General features: G+C 47.2%; 1 protein-coding gene across 3 annotated transcripts in view; it reads left to right on the forward strand.

Annotated features, from left to right (window-relative positions):
* SNX27 (sorting nexin 27) overlaps nt 1-26,933 on the forward strand; it is a 990,538-nt gene that overhangs the window by 916,171 nt on the left and 47,434 nt on the right. For 2 of the 3 annotated variants that reach the window (XM_069650534.1, XM_069650543.1), the window contains exon 12: nt 19,404-19,466. The exons of the other annotated variant lie outside the window; for it this stretch is intronic. In XM_069650534.1, the coding sequence (XP_069506635.1) occupies nt 19,404-19,466 (63 nt within the window). The remainder of the gene's footprint in view (nt 1-19,403; nt 19,467-26,933) is intronic. 3 annotated transcript variants of the gene reach the window in all.

Raw genomic sequence — 26,933 nt, forward strand, 5'->3', positions numbered from 1 at the left:
GCCTGTTTGTAACTGTATAAGAAATATTAACTCTGCTGCTGGGCTCCCAGTGAATGGCTTTTCTTATCCGTAGTACAGGGACAAAGCTTGTGACCGCTGCCACAAACTGTTAGATTTGTTCATACCGCACTCAAACCCTTGGACATAAGAGCTCTCTATATGAATGTTAAATGAAATAATTATTTACATGGTTAATGAAGAAAATGCAGACATTTCCTGAAAGTACTTGGATTGGATTATTAAGGTGCGACGGAGCTCATTGCAAATTCTGGCACCCTGAACTGAGAAGTGCTTGCCACCAGCATAGTTTGTGTTTAATCCTGAAACAGTGATTTGGGGAATACATTTTGAATCTGTCTAGATGAAAATGAGTCTGAACGTGATTACATTTTTGAAACACAGTGGCTACTTTGAGTTGCATTTGAGCAACCACTAGTTACCAATGAAGTTAGTATCGATATGGGCTGATAAGGGAACGATGGGGAACATTAACAATTATCCTAGTGGTATTATTCTACAACCTCTGTAGCTTTTAACATAGAAACGTGGCAGAGCCCATATAGGAAGAGTTGAAATTATCAGGTTTAATGCCAACAATTGTTCTAGCAATAGTAGACAAGTGGTCAGTATTCAAATAAGGCCATACATTTTTTAATAAAATTTGATAGTAAAGAGTACCACTAACAGATCGCTAAGAGTAGAGAAATCCAAACGGGAATCAAAATAAAAGCCTAAGCTTTTAACCTTTGGAAGATTAGTAAGGGAGTTCATCTTCAGGCGCTTTGCATTGTTTCTATAATAGCTGAGACCAAGTTTGTTCAGGCTAATCTGAAGAATCTTTTGCTGACCTATTGTAGACATTGACTGTCATTTGGGTCTTGGGAATCTTGGGACTTCCCACACGTATTAGGTTCTTGCTTGAACTTTTAAGGACAATTGCTTACTATAGTAACTGCTACTTGGTCTGTCAACCTTTAGACATGGGAGCTTCCCTCATCCGGTTTGTTCTCATCCACATACATATCTTTCTGAGGCTTGTGTGTCTGCTTAGAATCACATGCTTTGCATATTTCCTTTTATTAGCTTATTTTGACGGTTGCCGTTCGACTAACAACTCGACGAACTACTGATTAAGACTGCCGAATCAGATGGGGGATCCGTCGACAGTCTTCGGCTTAGCAGTAGCGAGAGTCCGGGGACTGATTACGTTACCTATCAAAGAATGCATACCTCCACAACTTAAATATACTGCTTTTGTCTAGCTGCCTTTAAAAATTGCATTCACCATGGAGAGAACGCCCTTTAAAATGTGTTCCAAAAAGATAAAATATATGGAAGGACACTCATCGAGTGTGAAATCACTGCCTTCCCCGAGAACACCCAGAGGGCTGTTGTGCATCCTGTAAGTTATTCAGGACAAAAACCCCTAATGGAACAACGCACCCAACAGTGGGTGACCCATGAATGATGGCTGAATCAGAAACCGCTGCTGGCCCCTTTCAGTCGGATCCGGAAGGCCAAGGCAGCGATGGCTCCATGTCGGAGGACAACGACATCACAAGGGAACCTTCCGCGTCCTGCGCGTCAGTCCAGATACATTTACAGCGTGCTGCTATGGTGAAAACCTCTCGTGACAGATGCATGCAGACAACCTCTAGCGCTCTTCGACTGAGCCGTCGAAGCAAGGCTGCATACTGGCATAAGGTAATTTGCATGCGGCCTGCTGACGATGTGCATGAAAAAGCCTGTTGCTCTTCTGCAACCGTGTTTGTGCGCTAGGCGATAAAGAAAAATGGGCACCTTTACGTACGTAGAAGGTCCTTGATGGATTTTTCACAGGTGTTGAAATGCGTGCAGAAAAAATGTCACGCTAGTGAAGATAAATACCCTGAGAAGACACACAAATGCATTTCTCACGCTACTTCTGTCCTTTACAAAGTTCCAGGGTATGAAGAGGCTCATTACCCTTATCTCGGTCTTGAAAAAGAGGCATAAAGAAGACCCTGAGGCTATTGTGTTCCCCCTACCCGGAACACCTAGAACAGGGACATGGTCAAAGGAACTTTTCGAAGAAACAATGGATGTTTCCTTTTTTGTAGATGTCCTGAACAAATACCCAATTAGACAAAAATAAATAATTTTAGAAATGGGACAGCTCGTTGGCCCGCACTTGGCAAAATCAATCACCAAGGCGTCCTAGACATGTCCCATGACTCTTTCCAAGAGGAAGATCCGGCAGATCAAGATGTATGGTATGTTGACCAGGATGAGTCTAATGATGACCAAGATGACAACTCTGGATGTTGCACCTGAGAGTGGTCACAGCTCCCCAATTGATGACCAATTGTTATACAATCATTTATTAATAATAAATAATAATAATAATAATTTGGCACTTGTATAGCGCTACGAACTCTCAGGTATCTGAGCGCTGCTTATTATTACCCACGGTGTGTGGTGCTCATTTATCGACCACGGAGGGATGAAAGGCTGAGTTTGGCCCCGCCGGTATTCGAACCTGCATTAGCAGGCTCTGCACGGATGTCAAAGCGAGCACACTACTGGCTTAAAGAGGGCTGCTAATCATTTCAGTAGTGATTCCGAAGAAAGTAGACCGCAGTGACTTCATGGAAGATATTTTAAATGAGAAAAAAGTTAGCCAGGCCATTCCTCTATTGCAATCAATCAAGAAAAGAATTGTCCCTTCACTTACTACACCATCACTTAAGTGGCTAGTAAATCCCAGAGTGAAAATCTATTTTTTTAAATTTTTTTTATGGTCTCCTTCTGACCCCCTATATATTAGGGGACATGTAAAACTAGATTCCCTTGTGGTCAACACCACTAGAAAATAGGTTGGTGTTCCACACTCTAGTTCTGAGGCCCCTCAAGGAATGCAAGTGGCTGTATACCGTGGTTAAATAACGACCTCAGGACCATATGACACGAATTGCAAAAAATTCCACACTACTTGCAAGTTATCGCACATCAACATCTCGATTCTGTGCCCAAACCTATGAAGTCACACCTTTATAAAAATCTCAAACGGATAGGGGCAAACGGATAGCCCAAAACATGTTAAAGAATTTTTTAGACTTGGCAGACACTTCAGGGAGAGTAATTGCTGAGGGATTCCTGCTTAAACGCCATTCCTGGCTCCGGGATTCCGCATTTAAACCCGAAACTCAAGCAACCTTAATCAACATGTCGATTGAAGATTCAGTCCTGTTTGGAAAAACAGTTGACTATCAGCTTGAGACTACAAAGGAGCATGAAACTTTAAAAACATTAGACCAGATTTCAAATGAGCCTTATGTCCAACGGGGCACGTTCAACGCACTTTTCGCAGTCAAAGCTTTACAAGAGCCAATCGGGATTTGGAACATTCGCTGCCTCCCCAGGGACAATCATTATATTGGTCAAACCAACAAAGAGGGTCTTGTACAGATAAAGGGCGGGGACAGAGTTGCGGCCTCTAGAGGCTCAGCTGCTCCAGCTAGCAAATGACGCTACAATTCACACACCCTCCCATGCTTCGCCAGTAAGGGGGTCGCATATCCTCATTCACCTACACATGGGAGGGGATAATGGCAGATCGCTGGTTGCTCACAACTGTGGCAAAAGGTTATTCAACAAATTCCTCAAAATACTGCACCACCACCATCCTCCTCGTACAAGAAGAATGTCAATAGAATATTACCTAAATCTAGAAGAGGAGATTTTAACTTTACTGCAGAAAGGAGAAATAGAGCTGGTACCACCTCTAGAGGAAAATCAAGTTATTTATTTAGTGTACTTCCTTGTTTCAAAGAGAGATCTGAGAATGCCCCTAGTTCTAGACAGCACCCTGCAAACACGTATGTCAAGCCACATGAATTCAGGATGGCTACACTGCAGGAGGTAATTCTTCTGCTAAAATAAGGGAATGACATGGCAACATTGGACATGAAAGATGCATACTTTCATATTTTAATGTTGCCAGCACACAGAAAATAACTAATATTCAAAGTGGAAGAGGAGCACTAACATTTAAAAGTGCTATCATTCGATAGAGCCTCGGCTCTTAAAGTTTTTTTTTTTTTTTTTAATTTTTTTACAAAGGTCTCTGGCACCATGCTCATCTTCTCGGACTACTGTAAGGAAGGCATGGTATCAAAGTAAGACCAACACAAGTGACCACAGTTCAAGGGTGTTTATTGAACTTTAACAAGGATGAGATAAATGCCCATCTAATCCTAAATCTAAAGATGGGAGCAAGCTATGACCATCAAATAATACATTCCTACCGGAGTCTCCTCAAAATAAGAGCCATTACTAAAAGAAACTATTGCCAATCCTTACCTCTAAATACAAATAATGTGGGGTAGTGCTTATGAAAACGAAAGAAGTGTTCACAAAAATGATACGTCAATGTTCAGGTTGTTGGCCTCCCTTCCAGCATGGGACAAGTCACTTGACTCGAGCATAGCACAATCTCTGGCTTCTTCGGCACGAGGACACCGTTCCATTACCAGCGTCACGGCCTTCTGTGCCAAGGTCTCTTAAATTATCAAAGTATCATAATACAGAGGGCCTGATGTACCAAAACAAACGAAAAGTTCCTTTCCTCTCACAAATACTCAAGTCAGGTGATTCACTCTTCAGCCTGGCTCAGATCCCTTTTCCAAAATTAGTATCCCTCAGCTGGGCTCAGACCAATTTCACTTTACTTCGTATGATCTTCTTTTTCGGGTAACTTACAGTTCACCCCTGATCCCCTTTAGCCGAGCTCAGATCCTTCCTCTTATACAATTAGTTTCCCCCAGCCAGGTTAGGACCAATTGCAGTTCATATTAGCTATCGAATACTTTCGAATGTGCAGAGGGTTTAGCTTGACCCGTTGCAGGACCACTTCGATGTCACAATTTACATTCACCACTTCTCAGTTGGATACCCAACAGAGCTTTCTTGCTGCGCCTTTTATCTGCGTGGGGGGGGGGGGAATTGTGATGGAAGTCAGGTGTGTGTGTAATGGTCAGTAATTGCATGACTCTGCCTGATCCTTGTGTTGGGACATGTCAGGTATATGGCTCGGGTGTTAGTCTGTTTTCTCTCACAGTGAGCTGTCTGTGAGAAAGTGTTCTTGTCGAGAATGGTGGGTGGGTTGAGTCCCCAAGTATCCTACCTGGTAGGATGGGGAAAAGGTGTTGCAGGAAGGGGGATACTGCGTCTCATCATCCAGTGTCCCACTCCCCGAATACCCCCACCATCCAGGTGATTCTCCTACACTGGTCAACCCCCAGGAACTGGATCCAAAGTGATGGCTGTGCCCTTGCCACCTCAATGATGGATCCCCGGGGACTAGTGGGTGAGAGACCGTCTGGTTTCTCACACTATTCTGCCACCTTCTTCCTCCACCTCTCTGGCGCCCTCGCCATCCTCTGTGTCTACTCTGCCATCTCCTTGTTCCTCCTCTCCCTACACTCTGGCTCCTCTACCACCTCCGCAAGGCGTACCTCTTGCCTGTACTCCTCATGGAGGTCTTTCAAATGTGGGCATCTGCTACACATCGCTGCTCTCAACTCTTGCTCTGCTGTCAAACGCTCCTCCATCTGCCGACTCCTCGAAGAACTTGAGCTGGATGTCCTCTCTCTCACCTGGATATGGTTCACAGCCAGCTCTGCCACGAGTTTTGACACTTTCCTCCCTGATGGTTACAAGACCCTCTCCGAACCCAGAACCAACCATCCAGGAGGTGGAGTAGCTCTGAATTTTCCAGGGTGGATCCATGCTTCTGTCATTCCTAAGCAGGGCTACTCCTCCTTTCAATGCATGGTCTTCAGGCTCTCTATCTCTCCTTGCTCCTCCTACTGTGGTCACCATTTACAGACCACCTGGCCAGGTTGTCCTCTTCCTCTCTGAGTGGGCTGACCTCTCCTTCTTTCCTTACTGAGAAGAAAAAGAGGATCCATAGGTAGGAGCCCTCCCGTCCCCTGCACACTATTAGTATCCCGTGTATTAACGGTTAATAATAAATCTAAAGTCAAACATAGGTATACAGTAATGTAAATAATTGGTCATATAATTCCAAAGCTACAAGGCGTTTCAAATTGAAGAATTTAATGGTGAAAAACCGTTTTCTTGAAAAAATGATATACATCAATAAATCTTCTGATGCTGAGACCAAAAATAAATGTCAAATGATATACAATATACTAATTTGTTTAGAACAATGTAAATCAAGTATATATACAATTACAACTAAAAAATGGCTCGAGAGAGGTGGCCCCCTTCTGTCCACACACAGCGCTGTGGAGCCTCGGTTGGCCTAGGATAGCCGGCCTCTGGGCCGGTGCGTAGAGCCGCTCGCCTCGGGACTCGAGTGTGGACAGAAGGGGGCCACCTCTCTCGAGCCATTTTTTAGTTGTAATTGTATATATACTTGATTTACATTGTTCTAAACAAATTAGTATATTGTATATCATTTGACATTTATTTTTGGTCTCAGCATCAGAAGATTTATTGATGTATATCATTTTTTCAAGAAAACGGTTTTTACATTAAATTCTTCAATTTGAAACGCCTTGTAGCTTTGGAATTATATGACCAATTATTTACATTACTGTATACCTATGTTTGACTTTAGATTTATTATTAACCGTTAATACACGGGATACTAATAGTGTGCAGGGGACGGGAGGGCTCCTACCTATGGATCCTCTTTTTCTTCTCAGTACGGATAGGTACTTGTGATCCTGTGCCAGGATTACGTTTCCTCCCCCGCACCTTAAAAAGTTACTTAAAACTATTTATAGTCTCTTTTCATAATATTCTTTATACAGGTGTGTGCATCTACAACCCCCTTCTCTCCTTCTTTCCTTGCCTCTACCCCTCAACTTCTCCTTCTTGGAGACCTCAACATCCATCTGGGTGCGTCTAACCCCTTGGGCTCTTTTGCAATCTTTGCGACTTTCTATTCTACCTTCGAACTTCACACACTCTACCTGACACACTCTGCCTGACGTACCCTGGATGTTCTCATCTCCTCCGACAGCCCCCTCTCAAACACTGTCACCACTCCTCACTCTTGGACTGACCACTTTCTTCTCCCCCCCCCCCGCCACCCACCTTCTCAGACTTCTGGCCAATGAAGCTTGTGTCAGTAGAAGCTTTTGCCACTATTTTCTTGCCTCCTCCTGCGGCTGGCTTACACTCGGACACAGCCATCTATAACCTCTTGATCACAAACACTCTTGTAGTCAAACAATAAGCATTCCGCATGGGAAGTGTTCCATTACCAGCAATGATGCATCCCATATTGGGGAGGAAGAGAGACGCGTTCCTGTCAGAAAACCGGTCCGGTGGGGGGTGGGTTACAGGTAGTGGGGTGAGGGTAGAGGGAAGGCGGGTGGGGGGGTCATTTGCCGCAACATCACTCTGGCGGGAGATCCACAGTGCCCATGTCCTGCAGGCCCACTGCTCTGACATTATGCATGCTCTACCCATTTCCCCCAGATTTTCAAGTGCTTCCTGGGCAACCCCTAGCAGTGTATATCCGGTTCTCTAGGGATGCGCATCGGTCCATTTCGTTAACCTAACGATTTATGCACAGTCCCTCCGGGGGCCCCCTTGTGGAGGCAATACATCTTTTTCCAAGTTCCACAAAAATAAAGGTTTTTTCACATTTGGTGTAATCCACTTCACCCCAGATTCCCAGTATCACCAGCTTGGGGTCCAGTTGGAACGCCGATCCCAGGATCATGTTTCTGCGGATTCATTGGCTCCAAAAATCCTGGACCACGACGCAGTGCCAGAGCATATGGAAAAAGGTACCCTCTTCCTTGCCGCACCTTAGACAATCCCCATTTTCAACCAACCCCCACTTCATCTTTCAGGGCCTGGAGTAATATGCTTGATGCAGTATTTTAAATTGTGTTAAACGCAGCTTGAAGTCTATGCCTATCTCCTGCGGGGACATCAGTGCCTCAACCCATTTCTCAGCTTCCAACTTGCCCACCGCCCTTTCCCATTTCTCACGGAGCCCAGTGAGCTCTTGGGCCCCGAAGGCGGAGATCACCTGGTAGAGTGTAGATGTGACCTTGGCCAGGATCCTAGTGTGGAGCAAGTTGGCCTCTAGGGGAGAGCATTTTGGAACATCAGTGCTGGGATTTGGGTCCAGGGGGCATGGGCGATTTGCATGAGTCTAAATTGCTCCATAGGGAGCAATGTGAACTTGCCTTGCAAGTAAGTGAATGGTATTATGTGCCCCTCTTTCACAACCTCTGCCATGGTCTGTATTCCCAGTTCCTCCCACTTAACAAAATATCCCATCTTAAGTATTTCAGGGATGCCTGCGTTATTCCAGAGGGGTTGGTCAAGCGTGTGCTTGTCTCCCCAGCCTGTATGTAGGGTAGCTTCAGCCCAGACCTTGCGTATATGTCTCTTCATCCCAGACAGGCTAGTTACATCCCTTTCTGTGCCATTATACAAGTTGGAGGACCGTGATCGTCCCCCAACTTCTGATCCCCCCCCACCTATGTGCGGAAGCCCCCGGTCCCTGTGGAGCCAGTCATTTACCACACCCAGTTGTGCAGCCCAGTAGTAGGCCTGGAGGCATGGAAAGCCTATACCACCCTCCCAGACCGAACGTTGTAGGGTTTTTGGTGCTATGCGGTGCTATTTCCCTCCCCAGATAAGTCCCCGAAGGGCTGCCTCTACGGTCGAGAAGATTGTGTGTGGGATGTGGAGGGGGGTGTACTGAAGAACGTACAGAAAATGTGGGAGAGAGCATTTTAAAGAGGGCCGCTCTGCCCAGCAATGTGAGTGGGAGTGATTGCCAGTAGGTGGCATCTGCTATAAATCTGCAGACTACCCGCTGTAGGTTGAGGTGTGAGAAATCCTCAGCATTGTGGCTGATGGTAATACCCAGGTACACAACATTTTTAATAGAGACCGGATAAGGACATTGGCTGGAATCGCGTCATCTCTGCCTTGGAGCGGGAACAGGACTGTTTTTTGTGTGTTCACCTTCAGGCCACAGAAGGATTGATATTCGGTGAGGATATTCGTGACTGCCGGGCACAAGGTCTTAGGTTTGCTCATGTAGATGAGCAGGTCTTCTGCGTAGAGTGAGATTCGATCTTCCCCTCCCCATGGCCAGAAAAAAACGGACCATTCCATTGATGACCGGCGCCTAATTGCAAGCGGTTCTATGGCCAATATAAACAGTAAGGGTGTCATGATGCCTACCCCCGGGCATCTGGACCAAGACCATCAGCCCCGGGAGCAGACATCCAGACATTTATTAAAACCTCAGCAGCCCCGGCTAGGGGCTATCTGGGTTCAGTCCTGGCGCCTTAGGCGCCAGGCTCATAGGCATTACTTACCTCAGGCAGACCATGCTGCAAATGAATCCAAGCCAACGTGAAGCCTGGAGGGGACTATTTTACTACAGGGACTATTTTTTTACTCGGGTGTGGTTCTAGGGACTTCTTACCTGGGACTACTTTTGAGGCTATTTAAACCACGCCCGACCAGCAACACACGCTTCGCGTTATTCTGCAGCGTAACGCTCACCGTGCCTGCAAGCCAGCATCCAGTCTTCTGCCACGCCCGCCTCGAATCCAGAGCTCCTAGAAAAAGGGGAAAGAAGGAGAAAAGGTTAGATCACGGACATTATTTTAATTCCTTACCTGATTCTGGATCTAGCACGACTTCGAGCCTGAAAAAGGACATTACGTCAGCACGCGTCGCATCGCCAGCAGCAGCGTCGCCTCTTACTCACCAGTCCACAGCATCTTTCGACTCGGCGCTGCCTCCATCATTTTCTTCGGCGAACTCCAGTACCTGGGAGAAAACAAAAGGAATAACAAGGTGAGCCTAGAGAGCCGACAAATACAATCACTTTTACCACCAGGCTTACCTGATTTACCACTGGAGGCATTACCCTTCAATACGCCACATCATCTTATGCCGCATCTATAAAGGGAGAAAAAAACAAGTTAAACTCGCGCAACTTTTACTGGACAGTGTTGGGTAATAGACTCTTACCTGAAAGCCATCAGCACCATCCAGACAATATTTTCAGTTGCAATTCAACAAGGGAATGCAAGAGTGAACATCGGACATATTGAACTTTTATAAACCCCAGAGTCAATATTCCTCTGCAACTCTTCCAGTACCTCAAACCAGTGAAGTAACTTGTATCTACGCGCCACACAGGATGGGGAGCTCATCATTTAAAAACATAAGGTGAGGATACTAATTTGGAATATCGGAGGTGACTAGTGGGGAGAACGAGAACAGTGGGGAGGGACCGTCACTAAAATCCACGGAGCTAAATCCCTTTCTCTACTTGCAGGAGAATACTTCTACGGGTCAAGCAGACGAGATTAGGCAGGCCAGTCCTGACTGTCCTCTCGGCAATACGCATCACGTTGGTGAAGACCGCAGCTGTCCGGTACCAATCGACGCCCATGTGGGAACCAGGTGAGCATAACAAAGGGGGGGAAAAGGGACAGCCCTACCTGGTGCCCCGTCCCAACTGAAATGTCCTGGAGGTGATACCATTGACCCTCACCACGGCTTCAGGGGGGGTCGTATAATAATCGGACCCATGACATGTAGTTGGCACCGAATCCCATCCTGTCCATGATAGCTCATAGGGCAGACCACCCCACAGTGTCGAAAGCATTTTCGAAGTCCATTGCGAGCATAGTAGTGCGTTGCAAATCTCATTACCTTGATCTATAGCAAATTGCACCCTTCTGAGGTTCATCTGGGTGTACCTGGAGGGCATGAAAACACATTGGTCTGGGTGGACCAGGGATCGAATGGCCTCTTGTAGTCGATTAGCAAGGACATTGGCCTCCCCATTGATAAGCGAGATTGGCCTACATGAGGCGCAGAGTTCCGGTGGTTTCCCAGGTTTTGGGATCACCACAATGGCCACCTGTTGAAGATCCCAGGTGAGCCGCCCTTCATCCCGGGAGTGCACCAACATTCGGTGCATATGACCAAAGATTGGTCATTCTAGCCTTTTCCATGTTTCTACTGGGAAGCCGTTGGGGACCGGGGCTTTCCCAGTTTGGAGTTGGGTCAGGGCCGCCACTAATTCCTCTGTGATATCCGCTTCTAACGTGTCTATCTGGTGCTCTGAGAGTTTGGGGAGGGTGACCGAGTCTAGGAAGTTTGCGGCATCAGGTCTCAGTGGTGCTAGTGGGGGGGGGTGGTAGAGATGTTCATAGAATGTGGCGAATGCCTCCGCTATCTCAGTCTTCAGAGAGCACCCCCCCCTCGGGCCCCCGTATAGCACGCACATACCCTTTGTTACGTTCCCAACGTTCCAGCCATGCCAGTGTCTTGTTGGTTTTATCCCTGATTTGTAAATCTGGCTGCGCATAACCCAGTGGGCAGTTCTGACACTGTCCAAAGCCAGGTTCCTAAGTACCTCTTGGGCCGTCACAAGTGCATCTTTTGCGGCTTCTGTCCCAGTCGCAAGGCACTCTTTTTCTGCCCTAGCAGCGTTTTCCTCCGCCTTAGCGATTTCCCAATCATGCGTCACCCATCGTGCCGATACCAGGGAGAGCGACTCCCCCCGGAGTATCAACTTGTAGCCTTCCCAGGGATAGGGCAATCAACCGAGCACTCATTCAGGGAGAAGTATTCTTCCGTCGTAAGTGAGTCCCTCCATAACTCTGGGATCCTGAGGTAGTATGAGTTGAGGCGCCAAGCGGTTTGGGTGTTTTCGGGCCATGTTTAATGGATATGATTAGTGGAGAATAGTCCGATATGCCCCTGGCCAAGTGTGTGGCCGACGGGAGCCTGTGTCATGTTGCGTGGGACTAAGGTAGTCTATGCGTGAGAGGGACGTATGTGCGCTCGAAAGGAGAAGCCAGGGTCTGTGGGCTGTCGTGTTTGCCAAGCGTCTGCCCATCCAATCGCCTTTGCAACTGAATTAAGCTTGGTCGGGCGGTCGGGGTTCCTCGAGCCCACATGCGTTCTGTCCTGGACCCAGTCCATCACCTCATTGAAGTCCCCGCCCAGTACCCAGTGGTCTGCCTGTTTGTCTAACATTAGTGTTTGGAGATCCGTCAGGAGGTCCTGTGTGAATGGGCCGGGGGGGTGCATATGCTGCTATTATACCCCAGGAGTCACCTCTTATGTCCCCAGTTACCATCACAAAACTGCCCCTCTGGTCGGTCGGGACCCCTCCCATCTGGATTGGGACTCATTTATGTATGAGGATTATCGTGCTCCACGACCCGCTAGAGAAATCCATGTGGAAAGTGGTTGCATAGTAGGATCTACGAAAGAACTTGCAGTCTGTGCCTATGAGGTGAGTCTCAGTAAGCAGGACAATGTCAGGTGAGTGCCTATTCAAATGTTGAAGGACCAGCCTTAGTTTAATACTGGATCCCAGCACGTTAACATTCCACGTAAGGAAGGTTAGGCGGCCCTCGCATGTCATTGGTGTCAAACTATGTGTACCCAGAGTTCATCCAGTCCCCCTACTCCATATCCGCCAGTGAGTACCACTGCTCGGATGCTCGAATTAAGCCTCCCACGCCCCTCCCCGTCTCCCCCATAGTCATGTGGCACATCAATAAGGATTTCCACTTTGTGACCAAAGAAACAAAACAAGAAAACCAAAAAAGTTGCAGTAACATTCCCAACTGTCTGCCCATCTGAACCCCTATCTGGCAGCAAACCGCGGGTTCTGGTGAACTCGAAGGGGTCCCTTATTAAGAGATCTGGCCCAACCGGGGCCATCCCGTTTCATTGTTTCGCGACAGGCCAGCTATTCCCATAACCCACCCTGTACTTCCACCAAACCAGAAGCACCTGTAGCCCTAACTGTGCGCCAACAGGGCCCTGAACTGCAACCCAAAACATTAATCGAAGTTCAGTGGATGCTTACTGCAACTGCAACTAAGTATTCTCATCTTCCCGCGGCGACTGCCACTGCTTAATCCCCAAATTTTTTAGCTTCTAGTGACCCAGGTCTACATAGGTGGTTCTCAGCCGTTTCCCTCCTTGTCTCTTCCTCCCAGTAGGGATGCAGGGGTGTCGGGGTTCTGCAGATTCGGCTGTGGCGGAGAGCCAACTGTCCCTTGCTTTCCTGTCTGAGAGACCCTCAGGGAGCGTTGGCGCCAAGTCCTGCTCAGGATTTGGGTCTCTAGCCACTCCAGGCCTCTTTAGGCGAGTAGAACAGGTGAGTGGTTACTTAATGGTGCACTTTGAATAGCACCGGGAATAACAAAGCATATTTAATTAAGAGGGAGTGCAGTTTCTTCTTGACAGTCTGACTGTTGGGCCTTCTGGACTTCCCTGGTGTAGTCTGGGTAGGAGCCAACGCGGTAGCCATTATAGGTAATTGGGTCTGTGGGCCCTTTTGATAAAGAAGAACTTGGAAAGCTTTTTGGGGGCAAATATTTCTGCCAGCCAGTCCTCCAAGAAGAGCTAGACACTTGGTTCCTCCTCTTTCTCTGGAATTTCTGAGAATTCGGATATTGCTTCTTCTTGCCCGTCCCTCATTGTCCTCCGCTCCTATTCTCAAGTTGTGATACCTTCTCGGTGATGGCAGCTAGTTGCTCCTCCATCCGCCCCACAGCATCCTCCGAATTTGAGATACTCTGCTCTGTTTCACCCACCCTTGACAACAGGTTGCGAAGGTCTTGTCGTAAAAAGGACTCCTCCGCCGACAGGACCCCGATTTCCCCCTCGAATGCCGTTCGACACTCTCCAATGGCCTTCATAACATCGGTCAGGGAAATGTGGGGTTCATTTTCCGCTGTCTCCCCGTTCTCGAGTTGTGTTTGGGGGGCCTTGGAGGGGACCGACCATGTAGAGGTATATCTTGCTCTGGAGGGCCTGCCGTTTAACTCTGTCTTTGCCCATTGTGTCTCTGGTCCAGAGGGGGCATGTGATATTGGGAGTAAACAGGACTTCAGCTGTGTGATTTCCCCAGAGCCAATGTCAGACTTGAGGGGGTGCAGTTGTCCAGAAGGGTGCCAGCAGGGGTGTCTAGACGTCCCCAATCGGGTTGGCTTCTCAGGAGGAGGGGGGGGGGGGGAATTAGGTGTAATTGAGTCAGAGGTGGACCTTGATCTGGCCTTAAGTGTATCCCTCTCGACAGGGAGGGGGGAGCGTCTAGTGCTGCAGTTTGGCACCTTGCGGTAAGTGAGAGGAACGTAGGGCCAGCGCCACACGCATTCTAACACCATTTCACCTGGGCATACGTGACCCTCTGCTGGAACTGCGGCAGGTCGCTCACCCTCAGACCGGACCGTATCTTGGCCCTGCTGAGGCCGTTTGCACCTATTGCTCCAATAAGGTGTGCTGACGGTATGGGCCCTCAGGGGTTCTCGGTGTTGGTGCGGGGTATGAAACAGTGCCTCTGCTCCTTTTCCGCATCGGTAGCCCCTTGAATCGCATCCGTACTCACTCTGCAGCCGTGGCATCCAGGGCGGAATGTCCCTTCCCTGGCGCCACTGTGCATCGCACCTCAGGCCGTCGTGGGGGGGGCCTCCTGCCGCTCACAGGTATTGGTAATGATGCACAAGGGGGTTTGCCAGCGCCTAGCACTTGTGAGGGTGTGTGTCAAATGGAGGTTCTACGCTGCGTCGCGTGTGGGGTCCCTCCTCCTACTTCATGCCCGCTTTTCGCTGGGGTCGGCGGCGTCTCAGGTGGGGTGTGTGCCTCTGTATCCCGTCAGCGCTGGGGGGCAGGCAGGTCCACAGTGGGCCTGCAGAGCTTGCCTCGTTGCCAAAATGGCGTTGCTGGCGCCGCAGAGGACAAACAATCTGTTTTTCAACTTGCTGCCACCGATTCGGATCAGGAGTATGGCTGGTTGTCCCCTGGGTTTTCCGCCACCATATCATCCCGTTTTGCCAATGAGCCTGACATAGGGCGTCAGGACAATTCGCAGGATTTCGGCAGTCGCCTGGAGCGGGTCTTTCTACGACCTCATGCGCGGCTCGCGCATGCCTAGTTCAATCACTAACACTCTTGATGTCCTTGCCCCTGTCATGAGGATCCATCTGATGCCCACCTCCAAGTGCAACTCTTGATATGACTATGACTTTGCCACCCATAAATGCAAGTGCAGGGTGGCCGAGAGGAAGTGGAGGGCATCAGGCGCATCCTCTGACAAACTGGCCTGTCGCTTGCACAAAGGCAATACAGAGACTGTCCAGTCCAAGAAGAGAGCCTAAATCCAAGCCTGCGTCTCTGCGGCCTCTAACAACACGGCTGAACTCTTCATAATCTGCAAGGAACTGGCCAGTCCTGCTGCAGTCTTCACCTCTCCTGTTCCCTCCAGGCCCTCTGCACGGCACCGGCTTCTCACTTCACCACTAACTCAGGACATCCTGTCCCCTCTCCTCCTCCCCTCGCTCTACCTCTCTCGGCCCCTTCTCTCCCTCTTCTTCTCCCCCCTCTCTCCTCCTACGTTCTCCTCTTTCCCTGTGTTCACTCCTGATGATGATTCTAGACAAGTCTGATCTATTAAAGTATTGTCCAAACAAGTTCTCCCCTGCTCATCCAGAACCATCAAGGACCACAAACACCCTCGCTTCAGCCTTGGCTGATTTCTGCAATCACTATTTTGTCACAGGAACGTTTCCCTCCCCCTAGAGCACTCGCTTGTGCACCCCTCCTGAAGAAGCCTTCTGCTGATCCTTCATCTCTGGCAAACAACCGCCCGATCTCCATCACTCCTTTCCTTGGCAAACTCCTGGAAAAGCTGGCGATCTCCCATACTCTCCATACCGAATCTGATGGTTGTCTCCATGAAATCAGTCTGGCTTTAGAGCAGCCAGCAGCATGGACACTGCTCTCCTGAACACACATAAAGACCTGCTCTCAAATATCGACTCTAGCCTTCCTTCTGTCCTCATCCTCCTTGATCTTTCCTCATGCTTTCGACAGTCAACCACGCCATCCTAATCAATCGTCTCCATGACAACCTGGTGCATCATGGGTCAGGGCCTAGCCTGGTTGACCTCCTTTATCTCCGATCGACCCTTCCAGGTCCAACTGGGGTCCTTTCTCTCCACCACCTCTCACTCCACATGTGGTAGTCCCCATGGCTCTAACCTCTCATCCTGGCTCTCCAACTTTTACTTAGCACCTCTTGCCCACCACATCTCTACCTTCTCTCCTAACTTTCAGTGTTATGCGGATGACACTCTGCTCTCCTTCAGCCTCCTCTCCTTTCTAATTCCTGTTTGTCTATCCACGATTCAGGAATGGTGTGCCTCTAACGATCTCTGCCTGAACGCCAGAGAGACACATCCTTCTCATTGGGACCCTTTCTCCCGAGTTCCCTCTTTCACTCAGGCTGCCCACCTTGGGCCCTCTACCTGCTCCTTCCTGTGAGGCAAAAAAACCTTGGTGTCTTCGACTCCACCCTCTCCTTCTCTCCACACATCACGGACGTCTCGAAGTCCCACTACCAGCTGCACCTCCTGAGAGGTATCCTTACTTTTCTCACCTTCTCCCAGAAGCTCACTGTCTCCAGAGCCCTTGTTCTCTCTAGGCTCTACTGCAGCAGCCTCTTTCGAAATCTGCCTGCCTCTACTCTTTGCCCTCTACAACCAATCCATAACAGGACTGCAAGACTTGTCCTTCATTTCAAGCCCAGGCATCCTATCTCGCCAGCCCTGAAATCTCTTCACTGGCTCCCAGTGGCTGCAAGGATAAAGTTCAAGACCCTCTGCAATGTCCACAAGGCTTTCCGGGGCCAGGGACCACACTACATCTAACGCTCTCTTCCTAAGCCCTCTACTTCTCGAGTCCTCTGCTCATCCACCTCAAACTGAGTGTCTGATGCTTCCCAAGGCTGAGAGTGGGGTGTAGATATTTTTCCTTGGTTGGAGCCTACCTCTCTCAAACTTGCAGGACCACCTCTGGTTCCAGAAGCAACTCAAGATCTTCCTTTTCTCTCTCTCCCGCTCTTTCTCCCCCTGCTGATCTTGTCTGATGCACAAACTGGTTACCTGGCCTCCCTCTGAACCTAATGGGGACCAGCCTCCTTAGAATCGGCCACCCCCTCCGCAACTTACTTGAGCTTTGCTTATTTCTCTCCTTTTCCCTCTCCTTGGCACTTCTCTCCCTTCCACTTGCACAAACTGAATGACAGAAGGCCTACTAAGATTGTTTGTTTTGTCCCCCCTACCTTGTCTTGTCACACCTAGAAACACTTGTGTAGAGGAGCGTTATAAGTGACCTATCCTATAACTACAAGCCCGGTTCTATACACATTCTCCAGGGCTGGCCAAACTAACCCAGAACATTTGACTCTGGGCACTAACACACAACCTGTTTCCTAGCGCAGCATGTTCCAAGGGAACTCCATTCTCCGGCAGGCTTACTAAGCAGAAGTGCTGCGCTGCCCTATGAACAGACGTGGCAATTAAACGCAGACGTGCTACAAAACATTTTCTCAAACTGGGGTTTCCCAGAAACAGACCTCTTTGCTACCTACACAAGAGAGCGCATAATGCCATGACTATGCATCCTGATTTCATAAGCAAATCCCTCTTCTCAACAGAATAGTCCACAAGCTACACCAGGATCAAGTATCATTGATCCTAATAATTCCGATAACTTCACACCTACAAATGATGTCTTTGTCCTCCCATGAATCTACCGTGCCCATTCAACATGTCACAGAACAAATGTACAACACTTCAACCATGCCCTCAGACATTGAACTTAGCAGCCTGGCTACTGAAGTCATGGAATTTGGTCATTTAAACCTAAACCAGAGGTGCATGGACATTGTAAAAGAAGCATGCAAGCCAAACACAAGACCTTATTATTTCAACAACTGGAAACATTTTGTGTAATTGTGCGAAGCACGCACAATCAATCCAATTGACTCTTCACCTTCACATATAGTACACTATCTACTGGAAGGTCCCTGTGGTCAAGGCATTCATGGAGGGTGTTAAAGTATAGCCTTCAGTTGCTAATCCAACTCCCGACAGACTGAAATACTGTATTTACAAAGCTCATGGGAGCCCCATTCCAGCAAATGCATAATGCCAGTCTTAAACATCTCACTTATAAGACTTCATTCATTGTTGCTATCACATCTATCAGAAGGGTTAATGACCTACAAGCACTGTCAGTACAAGGTCCCTTTGTAATTATTCACAAAGACAAAGTTGTGCTACGCACAAATCCTAATTTTTCTCCAGAATGAATCTTAAGGTTCTATGGATTGATTTACATGGAACTTCCTGCTTTCTTCCAGCACACCAAGAACGTAGCTGAAAAAAGCCTACATACTCTAGATGTCAGAAGAGTTGTCATGTATTACCGTCAAAAGTAAAAAAAAACGATAAGAAAAACAGACCTTTTTTGTATCACTAGCCACTGGGCAAGAGGGTGGTCCTATCTCTGAATCAGCGTTTTGATAATGGATTGTCCACTCCATCCAACTTTGCTATTCTCTTGCTAAGAGAACGTTGCCATTCAAGCACAAAGCACTACACTCTGGGCGCAGGGCAACTCTAGGTTTCATAGCAAATGTGCCCTTAAGACACCATTTGCAAAGCTGCCACTTGGAGTTCAGTTCATACTTTCACACAACGTTACTGTTTACATACACATTCTAAAGGTGATGCACAGGTGGGCTAGGTGGTGTTAAAACATCTTTGCCGCTCTACTGTCAAATAACCCACCTCCTTCTCCAAGTACTGCTTGCTAATATATGCAAGGCATGTGAGTCTAAGCAGATCCACAAGCCCTAGAAGGCATACATTTCTTAACGTAATCGTATTTCTGAAGCTTGTATCTGCTTAGATGCACATGCACCCGCCCTTCCTCCCCTCTTGGAGTTGAAGGTTTTTTGATAAATCATAGATGTTTTCACACCTCATAATTTAGTCTCTATGCTTACACTTTATAATCCCTCTAGTCAAATATTCTGAGGGACTTCGACACGTGAGAGATCATGGGTAAAGTAGTCGTCACACTAGGGATATTACAAACACGGCCAGTCGACGTCCCTTTTCTAATTTGAAAACATGTGCAATACTCCACACATAGCACTAGATGTTGGCCTATACAAAGCATATGAATCTAAGCAGATACAAGCTTCATAAATACGATTACAGTAAGTAATGTATGCCATGTATATTCTAAATGTAGGCAAATAGCTTATGGATGGGGCGGTGTGAGAGTGGGAGCTGGATTGGATGCTGATGTAACTACAAATGTCGCCCAGCCTCTTATGGCCGATGCATAAGTAAGTACTTACATACATGCCTATGTGGCAGTGGATTAGGTTGGGATAAAGGGCATGGGGTTCTTGTTAAGTAGTCCACTTTATCAAAGCATTGATTAGCTTGTGTTTAAAATCTTCAACTTTGGGTCTTGTTGAAACCTGGTGATGTTTTTTTCACCCTTTGAAGGTGGAAGAAGAAGCAACGGATAAAGACAACAAGAACTGCAGTAATGACAGTATGTGCAGCAAGGTAACTGAGCGTCTGGGAATGGGATTCACTGGGGAGCCGGAGGCAAGTAATTAAAGCAGATATCCAACTGCTGCGACTGGCAACAAAGGTTAAGGCATGCAAACTGGTGTTCTTTGAAGAAAGGGGGCTAAGAGGATGTGAATTTGACTGAATGCCACAATGACCAAATGGGGTAATGGTATGTAATCTGTAGTGACATTGTTTCTGGAGTTAGAAGTTATGCAGTGAAGTGTACGGCCAGAACTCAACAATTATTTGGTGGTGTTGGTGATACTTGCACCAGCAATTCAGGTCTGACTAGTGAAATGTTTATGCTTTGGAAATGCAGCATTTTCTTCATTCCAATTCCTGGCATTTGAAGTGATGCCAAACCTGACTGCAAATTAAGGGCTTTAAAAATGTCACTATAGCAACTAATCACTGCTTCAAAATTGACTTGTGCGATTTTTAAAATGCATTTCGCGGCAAGTGATCTTTATTACAATTCATGATCCTGAAACCAGAAAAGTGCAAGTGCTTTATTCTGCTTTGCTGTTAGGGAGTTTTACCTCTGGTAGCACTGTAGAAGACTCTGTTGCACAGGGCACAGTGAACTGCACAAGTATGTTGGTAGCAATGGCTGAGCAGCCATGCTTAATCTAGGAGGGAGAAAGGCTGTAGTTGAGGACAAAGACCGTTGAGCATACTTTTAGTCAAGGAAACACTTATATACTGTAGTTATATAAAAATAGGCTTAATTATATATACTAGGCAATGTTAAATTCCAAACAATTCAAGTAAGCAAAAACAGTTCACACAGATATTTACACTAGATATTTGATGTAGCAATACTCATTTCAAATAGTAGACAGTAAGATGATAATCATTTAATTGCAAGAGTAGTTTTAGGTTAGAAAATCATACATTAACCATCATTTACTCAACTAGCAATACTGGTAGGCTAACAACTCAGTCATCTTTAAAGGCTAACCCTAGATGGGGCCACCGGGGGACCAGTAACCCTTGGGTAGCAGAACAAAAGAAGGCAGATGCTGTCAAAGTTGTGAAATACACAGGTGAGGCTTTTCATATTTTGATTCTAAGGGTTCAGGGGGACTTGCTAGGCCACCTGAAGGATTTTACCCTAAAGGACGGATGTCCTTAGGCCTGGGAGAACATGGTTGGCTCGTCCACCCGAGTGTGACTCTACACGCACTGGAGGAGCAAACAGCAAAACTGCCCAGGAAAGTACCCAGGAGTCAGACAGTACCTTCAATTTTGAAGAAAAGCCCATATTACTGGCAGATCTCCAAGGGTAGACTACAGCAGCTCCGGTTCAGGTCTTGGCGACTGGAAGAAGAGCTTTTGGTAGCCGCAGACAATCAGACTCTGCCACAGGGGGATGCCCAGCAGATGATCTTTGCAGCGCTTGGTTGTGTAGGCTTGACACAGGCTTTGGAACAGTGACAGTTGTCGTCCGGCAGACTTTCTTCCTTCTCTTGGTCCTCGACTCTTCTGTTGAGATTTATACATGATGGAGTCTCTGTAGGGTCAGGAAGATGGCCACAAGTTTGCAGCCGGACCCACGATTGATGAGATGATCCACCACAGAAGTGCCAGAAGTCCCAAGCTCTTTGGGTTTTGCAGGCATGGAAGGTGGCAGCACTTGTGAGATGGCTCAAACCGCAGATGTTCTTGAGACTAGTTAGGCCCACCATTCCAAGGGAGGAAGTCGTCCAGTTGGGATCTTCCCTGTCGCTTAGAATAAAGCGCTGGAGCTGCAGTGGTCACTGTCGGCTTGGCAGTCACTGGAGGGGGCTGCAGACGTCCATCAGAATGTTTCTTCAAGTGGTCGACTCTGGCTTCAGCATCAAGACCCTCGCCTTTTATGCAGGTGCCCAGCCACTCATTATGCATGGAACATTAAAACATTGGGTAGTGGCTGCCCCAAGGGGATAACCAGGCACCCAGTTAGAACTGAATCCAAGTGGACACACTCAAGGACAAAGACCTGAGGTGTTTCGGTGTCCTCCCAGCTTCCTGTCCTCTGAAACACTGGCTTGTCTGGGTGTGCTTCCCAACGGGAGCCGTTTGAAGACAAATGTCTGAGCAGGACTCACTCCACCGCTCCACACCCCAGGTTTGCAGAGGGGAAGGCTCAAGAAAGGGCATGCCATAGTCAGTTGGAAAACAAGAAATCTCATGACATATATAGATTGTAACACCCCATGTATATGGTCTGATGACCACATTATAGACTTCCATATCCAACTAAGAGGTCCTCTTCCAATAATTCACAGTAACTCTCAAAGTTTAGTCAGAATTTTAATAAGATACTTACCTCAGATATTCAAGCCTGCCTGGAATAAAGTATGACACGCACAGCAGTCTCCGATCTGGCTGGGTCTCTGGTTACCACCTTTTCTAGCTGCTTTGTGGAGATGCTAGATATGATGCATCCCCCCCCCCGATCGAAGTTGGGTCCGGTCTAACATCTGGCACCAAAAATGGTTCACACCGTAACTCCGAGCACAAAAGCGAGACAAACGTAAACTTGAAACATGCTGGCTAAAATGTCCATCTGAGGAAAATAAAATTGCCTGGAAAGTAGTACAAAAAGCGTATAAACTAAACATCGTTGAAACCAAAAAACTATTTTAACTCCCAGATTCATGTCGCTACAAATAGCACTGGAAAAACCTTTTGCACAAATCAGGACTGCGCAACAGTTCAGGTGGATTTTGAGGCGAAAGTATCAAGTGCTAAAGATAAGATAAGACTTCTACCCAGGGACCACCGGTTTCTAACTCTGTGAACATCCTGATTTCTCTTTTTCTCCGCTATCAATTTCTGATATTGAGAATATCTTCTGAGAGACTGACCTTCTACCTTGAAAACATCCTTCCACCCAAATCAATCTTGGAGCATAATTAGTTATTTGCACCATTTCTTACTGTGCTAGTGAACTCTTCTTTTCGAGACTGCTATGTTCCTGACTCATTTAAGGCGGTTACGGTCACACCTCTTCTCAAGAAGCCGGGATTGGATCCCAAAGACCCAAGCAACCTTGGGCACATCACAAATTGTAATTTTCTTTTAAAAATTCTCTACAAATTTGCTACGTTGCAACTTCAGTCCTTTGTGGAACTGATTATCATTCTTCACAACAGCCAATCGGGAATTTATTCCGGCATACAGCACTTGTCGATCTCCAATCCCATATGCTAAAAATCATGGACAGTGGCAAAGCCAGGACTTTGGCCTTACTTGATTTGTCGGCGTTGTTTGAGTTGCTCGACCACGACTGCCTTCTACATACACTGGGTAATCTGGGAAACTGCTCCAGGGAGGCTATTGGGTGGATTCATTCCTTTCTCTCAAACCACGTGTACAGAAGTCACTAGGGTGAATCTTTCTCGTCTGCGTCGTCCATCTACTGTGGTGTACCACAGGAAGCATGCCTGTCCCACCTCTACTGTTTAATTTGTACCGAAGACCATTCTATTCGCTCCTGGAGGACTCGGTGCATTCTTAACAAACTATGCTCATAACCTGCAGCTAGTGATCGGAGTCAGCAGTAATTACACCTTAGACTTGTCCAAATTCCTTGGCTCGTACGATATAATGGAGTCTTCGATGTCTAGAAACTGGCTGTGCCTAAATGGTAGCAAGACAGAGTTTCTCATCTTTGGTCTACGGCACGCGTTTTCTAAACTGACCCCAGACTTTAAAAGCTTTAAAATTGAGATTTGCACTAGCCAGTGCAGAGTAAAGTAAAAATGCTGGTCATCCATTTGGAAGCCTCTATGAATGCCCTATACCCATGTCAATCAGATCAGTCGGAATTGCACTTACTATCTCTGCCTGCTCAAGAACATCCATCCTTTTGTAACTGAAAAGAACTGTGAAATCATTGCTCGAGTCACCATTTTCTCAAGGTTGGATTATTGTAATGCCCTGGTAATTGGCGCCTCTAATTCCTGCCTGAAAAAATGTCAAACTATATAGTGACGCTGTGTGGATCATCTGGAGAATCCCGAGAAGGGAACATCTCGGATCACAGAAGGGACACCCACTGGCTCCTGGTGCAAGAACGCATCAACTTTAAAGTAGGTACCATGGTACATTGCTGCCTCTTTGGAAAGGCAGCCCAATCCTTAAAATCTCTACTCTCCCATTACTCACATGCAAGACTAATACGCTCCTCCATCACAGTGCTGGTAATTTGCCCTGAATGCAAACGATGGAACAGGCAAGGTAGATAATTTCCGGTGTGCACTGGCAAGTTTTGGAACACCTTGTCACTTTCGCTCAGGCAGGTAGAGAAAACAAGGGCTTTTTGCAAGCACTAAAAACCTCCCATTCCATGTAATTATTTGGCCAAGCTTTCATCAGGTTGTCTAGTGTTAGGCAAGATTGTATGCAGTACCCTTTGGGTGCACTACAACAACCCTGACGACCTGGCAAAAGAAACCCAACCTTTGGTATAAGTCTGCACTACACAGGTTGGTAGCGTGTGGAGCAGCCAGGCTTATCTCAAGAGGGGAAATGTGAGCTGTAGTGGAGTTACAGAGACTCACAGTTACAGGTATTCAAATAAACTCTTACACTCAAGGTTTCTTGCATAAACAATTAATAATTTATCAGTAAGTTATAAACGCCTTCTTCAGAAGGGAGCAGTAGAATAGTAATAAACAAATATACTTCAATACTGTACACTTTGAGTTTCTGAATCAGACAAGGCCCTTTTGGGATGGCCCACAGACACAACCTACACCCACATGCGATTTCAGTAACAAGGGTGCTGGGGACATTAATACCTTACTGTTGGCATCCAGAATACTCTTTAAAAGTTGGTAAAAGGCAAAGATTATTAGAACACAAGAGATCACAAATATTCTTAAGCAGTGCAGATACTTTAGAGGACACTAGAAGTCATTTAATTCAATAGGCTAAGCCAAAGTGAATGGGCAAAAGTCTTGGATAGGATAAAGCACTTCTGGTAAGTAATGGGAAAGCCTTTGCACATGTTCTTAGGAGTCTTTGAAGAAAAAAAGAATCCAATGTAGGGCCATAAGCCGATTAGACTCGAGTTCTGGAAGTTACAAGCACTTCTACAGTAAGAGGTAAGTTCTCTTAGACTTGTTTTACAGTACCTTGGTAAAGAAGAAAAGATGCAGCTGATGACTTCTGTTCCTGTGCAGCTCTGCAGGCCTCACTGTTCCTGGGCCTCAGTCGTGGGGACAAGAGGTAGGACGTTGGGGGACTCCTGCACTACACCAGTACTGGCAACCGGCAAACTTTACTTTCAGTGGCTGTTTCACATGTCAGCTCCTTGCGGTACATCAAATAGCAATAAGTGTGGTTCCTGGCTGTCAATGTGGATTTTCCTCACATCTGAGGTCCCACACTCAACTGAGGGGTGGGGGGGGGGGGGTCAGGCTTGGTCAGTCCTGCTTCGTGGGAGTCTGGAGGATCTTCCAAAAGCTTTAGGCCAGCTTGCAAGCAAAGCACACAATCGGATGTCCCTCTCCCTTGCACTAGGGTTTCCTGCATCAAATCTGAGGAAATTCAACTAGCTCCGAGATGGGTGTCCAGGTGGCTTTCTTGGGAGTTGATTGGTCCCACCAACTCAAAGGGAGAGGTCGTCCTTGCAGGGCTTCTCTGTTGATGTGAACTTGGCAAGTAGTCACTGCATCAGGGCTTCACCGGACAAACCAACTGTCCAGGAGATGCAGCAGGCGTCCTCTTCAAGCTCTTCTTCGCATCCTTCGTCCAGTGTTCGACTCTGCCTTCCAAGCCAAAAGGCTCGCCTTTTATTCAGTTCTCTCCCATTCATTCCAGCCTAAATGTCACTCACCCAGCAGGGTGGCGGTCCTTGCCGGACAGCCAGCCAATCACCACAGAGTGAATTTGGGTCCCCTAGGAGACTAAGCACAGGGAGTTTTGGGCACGTCCCTCACTTCCTGCCTACCTCAGACACTCAGGTGACAGAGGCGGGTTTCTCTCAGAAACCCGGCCAAAGGCAAAATGAAAAAAAAGAGACCAAACCTGTTTTGGCGCGCAGAGAAACTCTCTAAAAGGACCTTTCCACAAAGACTTTGCGAAAAAAGACGACCGGCACCATTTTAGCAAGGATGGCTGGATGGCATTTTGAAAAAGATGGCTCCCGCGGTTAACTTTACCGGGTCTGCGAATGGTCTCCGTAAATGCAAACCGAGGTAGTTCAAAACAAACCACTGCCACCAGACAGTTAATTGAGGAGACGGTAACATAAAAAATGTTACATGAGCATTTAGACACAGGGGATACTAAGTAACCCCTCCAGCACTCTGTTGTAAGATAGGGAGTGCTGGGTCTAGCAAGTACAATGCTAAGTAAAGCCAATTTCACTCTAGTGCTCTGGGAAACAGTAGTTGATCCCAGAGAAGGTATTTAAACCTTGGGAAATCTGGAAGACTTCCCTGTGGCACTGCACTGAAGGTGCTTTGTGACACAATTGTAAAAGATGATGCCTATGGAGTTAGACTCCATAACCAAAAAGAAACATAGTGTATAAAATCACATTAAAATACATGCGAGAGTGGGGGAAAAAGGGTCTCCCTCTATCCAGGTAAATAAATCAAGTCCTCAAACTCCAGCAAAGTTGCTGTGGGGTCTCTAAGGTGGAGGGAATTAGCACATTTTTGAGAATTAACAGCGTCCAATACTGGCTAATTGCACGGAATGTTTTTCTACCGTATAATCCCTTTCAAAGTACCATACACTCTAAAATGGCTGTGCCACAAGATTTCGCCCTCCCCTTTTGGCCACCTTGTCTTTTGTCTGCCTTCATGTAGTCTCATGGCTGGATTTGCCATATATAGTAAGCCCCTTTCCTGGGCAAAGCCTCCACTTTCCCTGGAAAGGCAGAGGTATGTTTATGGCCGGATGTAGGGATGTCTGGTCCTAGTTCACACCCTGGCCAAAGTGTCTGTTACTGGGCAGATGTGAGGGCCCCCATGCAATACATGATTGGACAGCCACTGTCTGTTTGAAGGATGCAGATCCTTACCATTGGTAGCGACTCCAGCTTAATTTCAGGATAAACGGTGTACTCACGCAGTTAATCTGGAGCCAAGACCCCTTTAAAGAGGAGCATCCCGCTGAAGACTGGAAAGCATTATTGCAGCCAACCAAAACTGTCTTCAACCATTCTGGTGAAGCCCTGCCCCTTTGCTGATCTGCAGGCGACCTTCATCAGTTCTTTGACCCTCACCACCCTGGACCGGTCGAACACCCAGTCTCAACCCCGGCTTGAGGATCCTGCCCTTGGAAGCGTCCCAGAACAATCTTGTGGACCGACCAGCCGACTTGTGGGGTACCTCGCTAGATCAGTTGTTGTCCCGAGTTTGTACTTGTGACTCGGCAGGTGATTGACTTGTGAAACAAGAGGCTTTGCCCTGCAGTTGCAGCTCTCCAACACAAAAGGGGCCTCACAGAACCAGC

The sequence above is a fragment of the Ambystoma mexicanum genome, chromosome 1p (assembly GCF_040938575.1).
Source record: "Ambystoma mexicanum isolate Mex_15411 chromosome 1p, UKY_AmexF1_1, whole genome shotgun sequence".
Lineage (NCBI taxonomy): Eukaryota > Metazoa > Chordata > Amphibia > Caudata > Ambystomatidae > Ambystoma > Ambystoma mexicanum.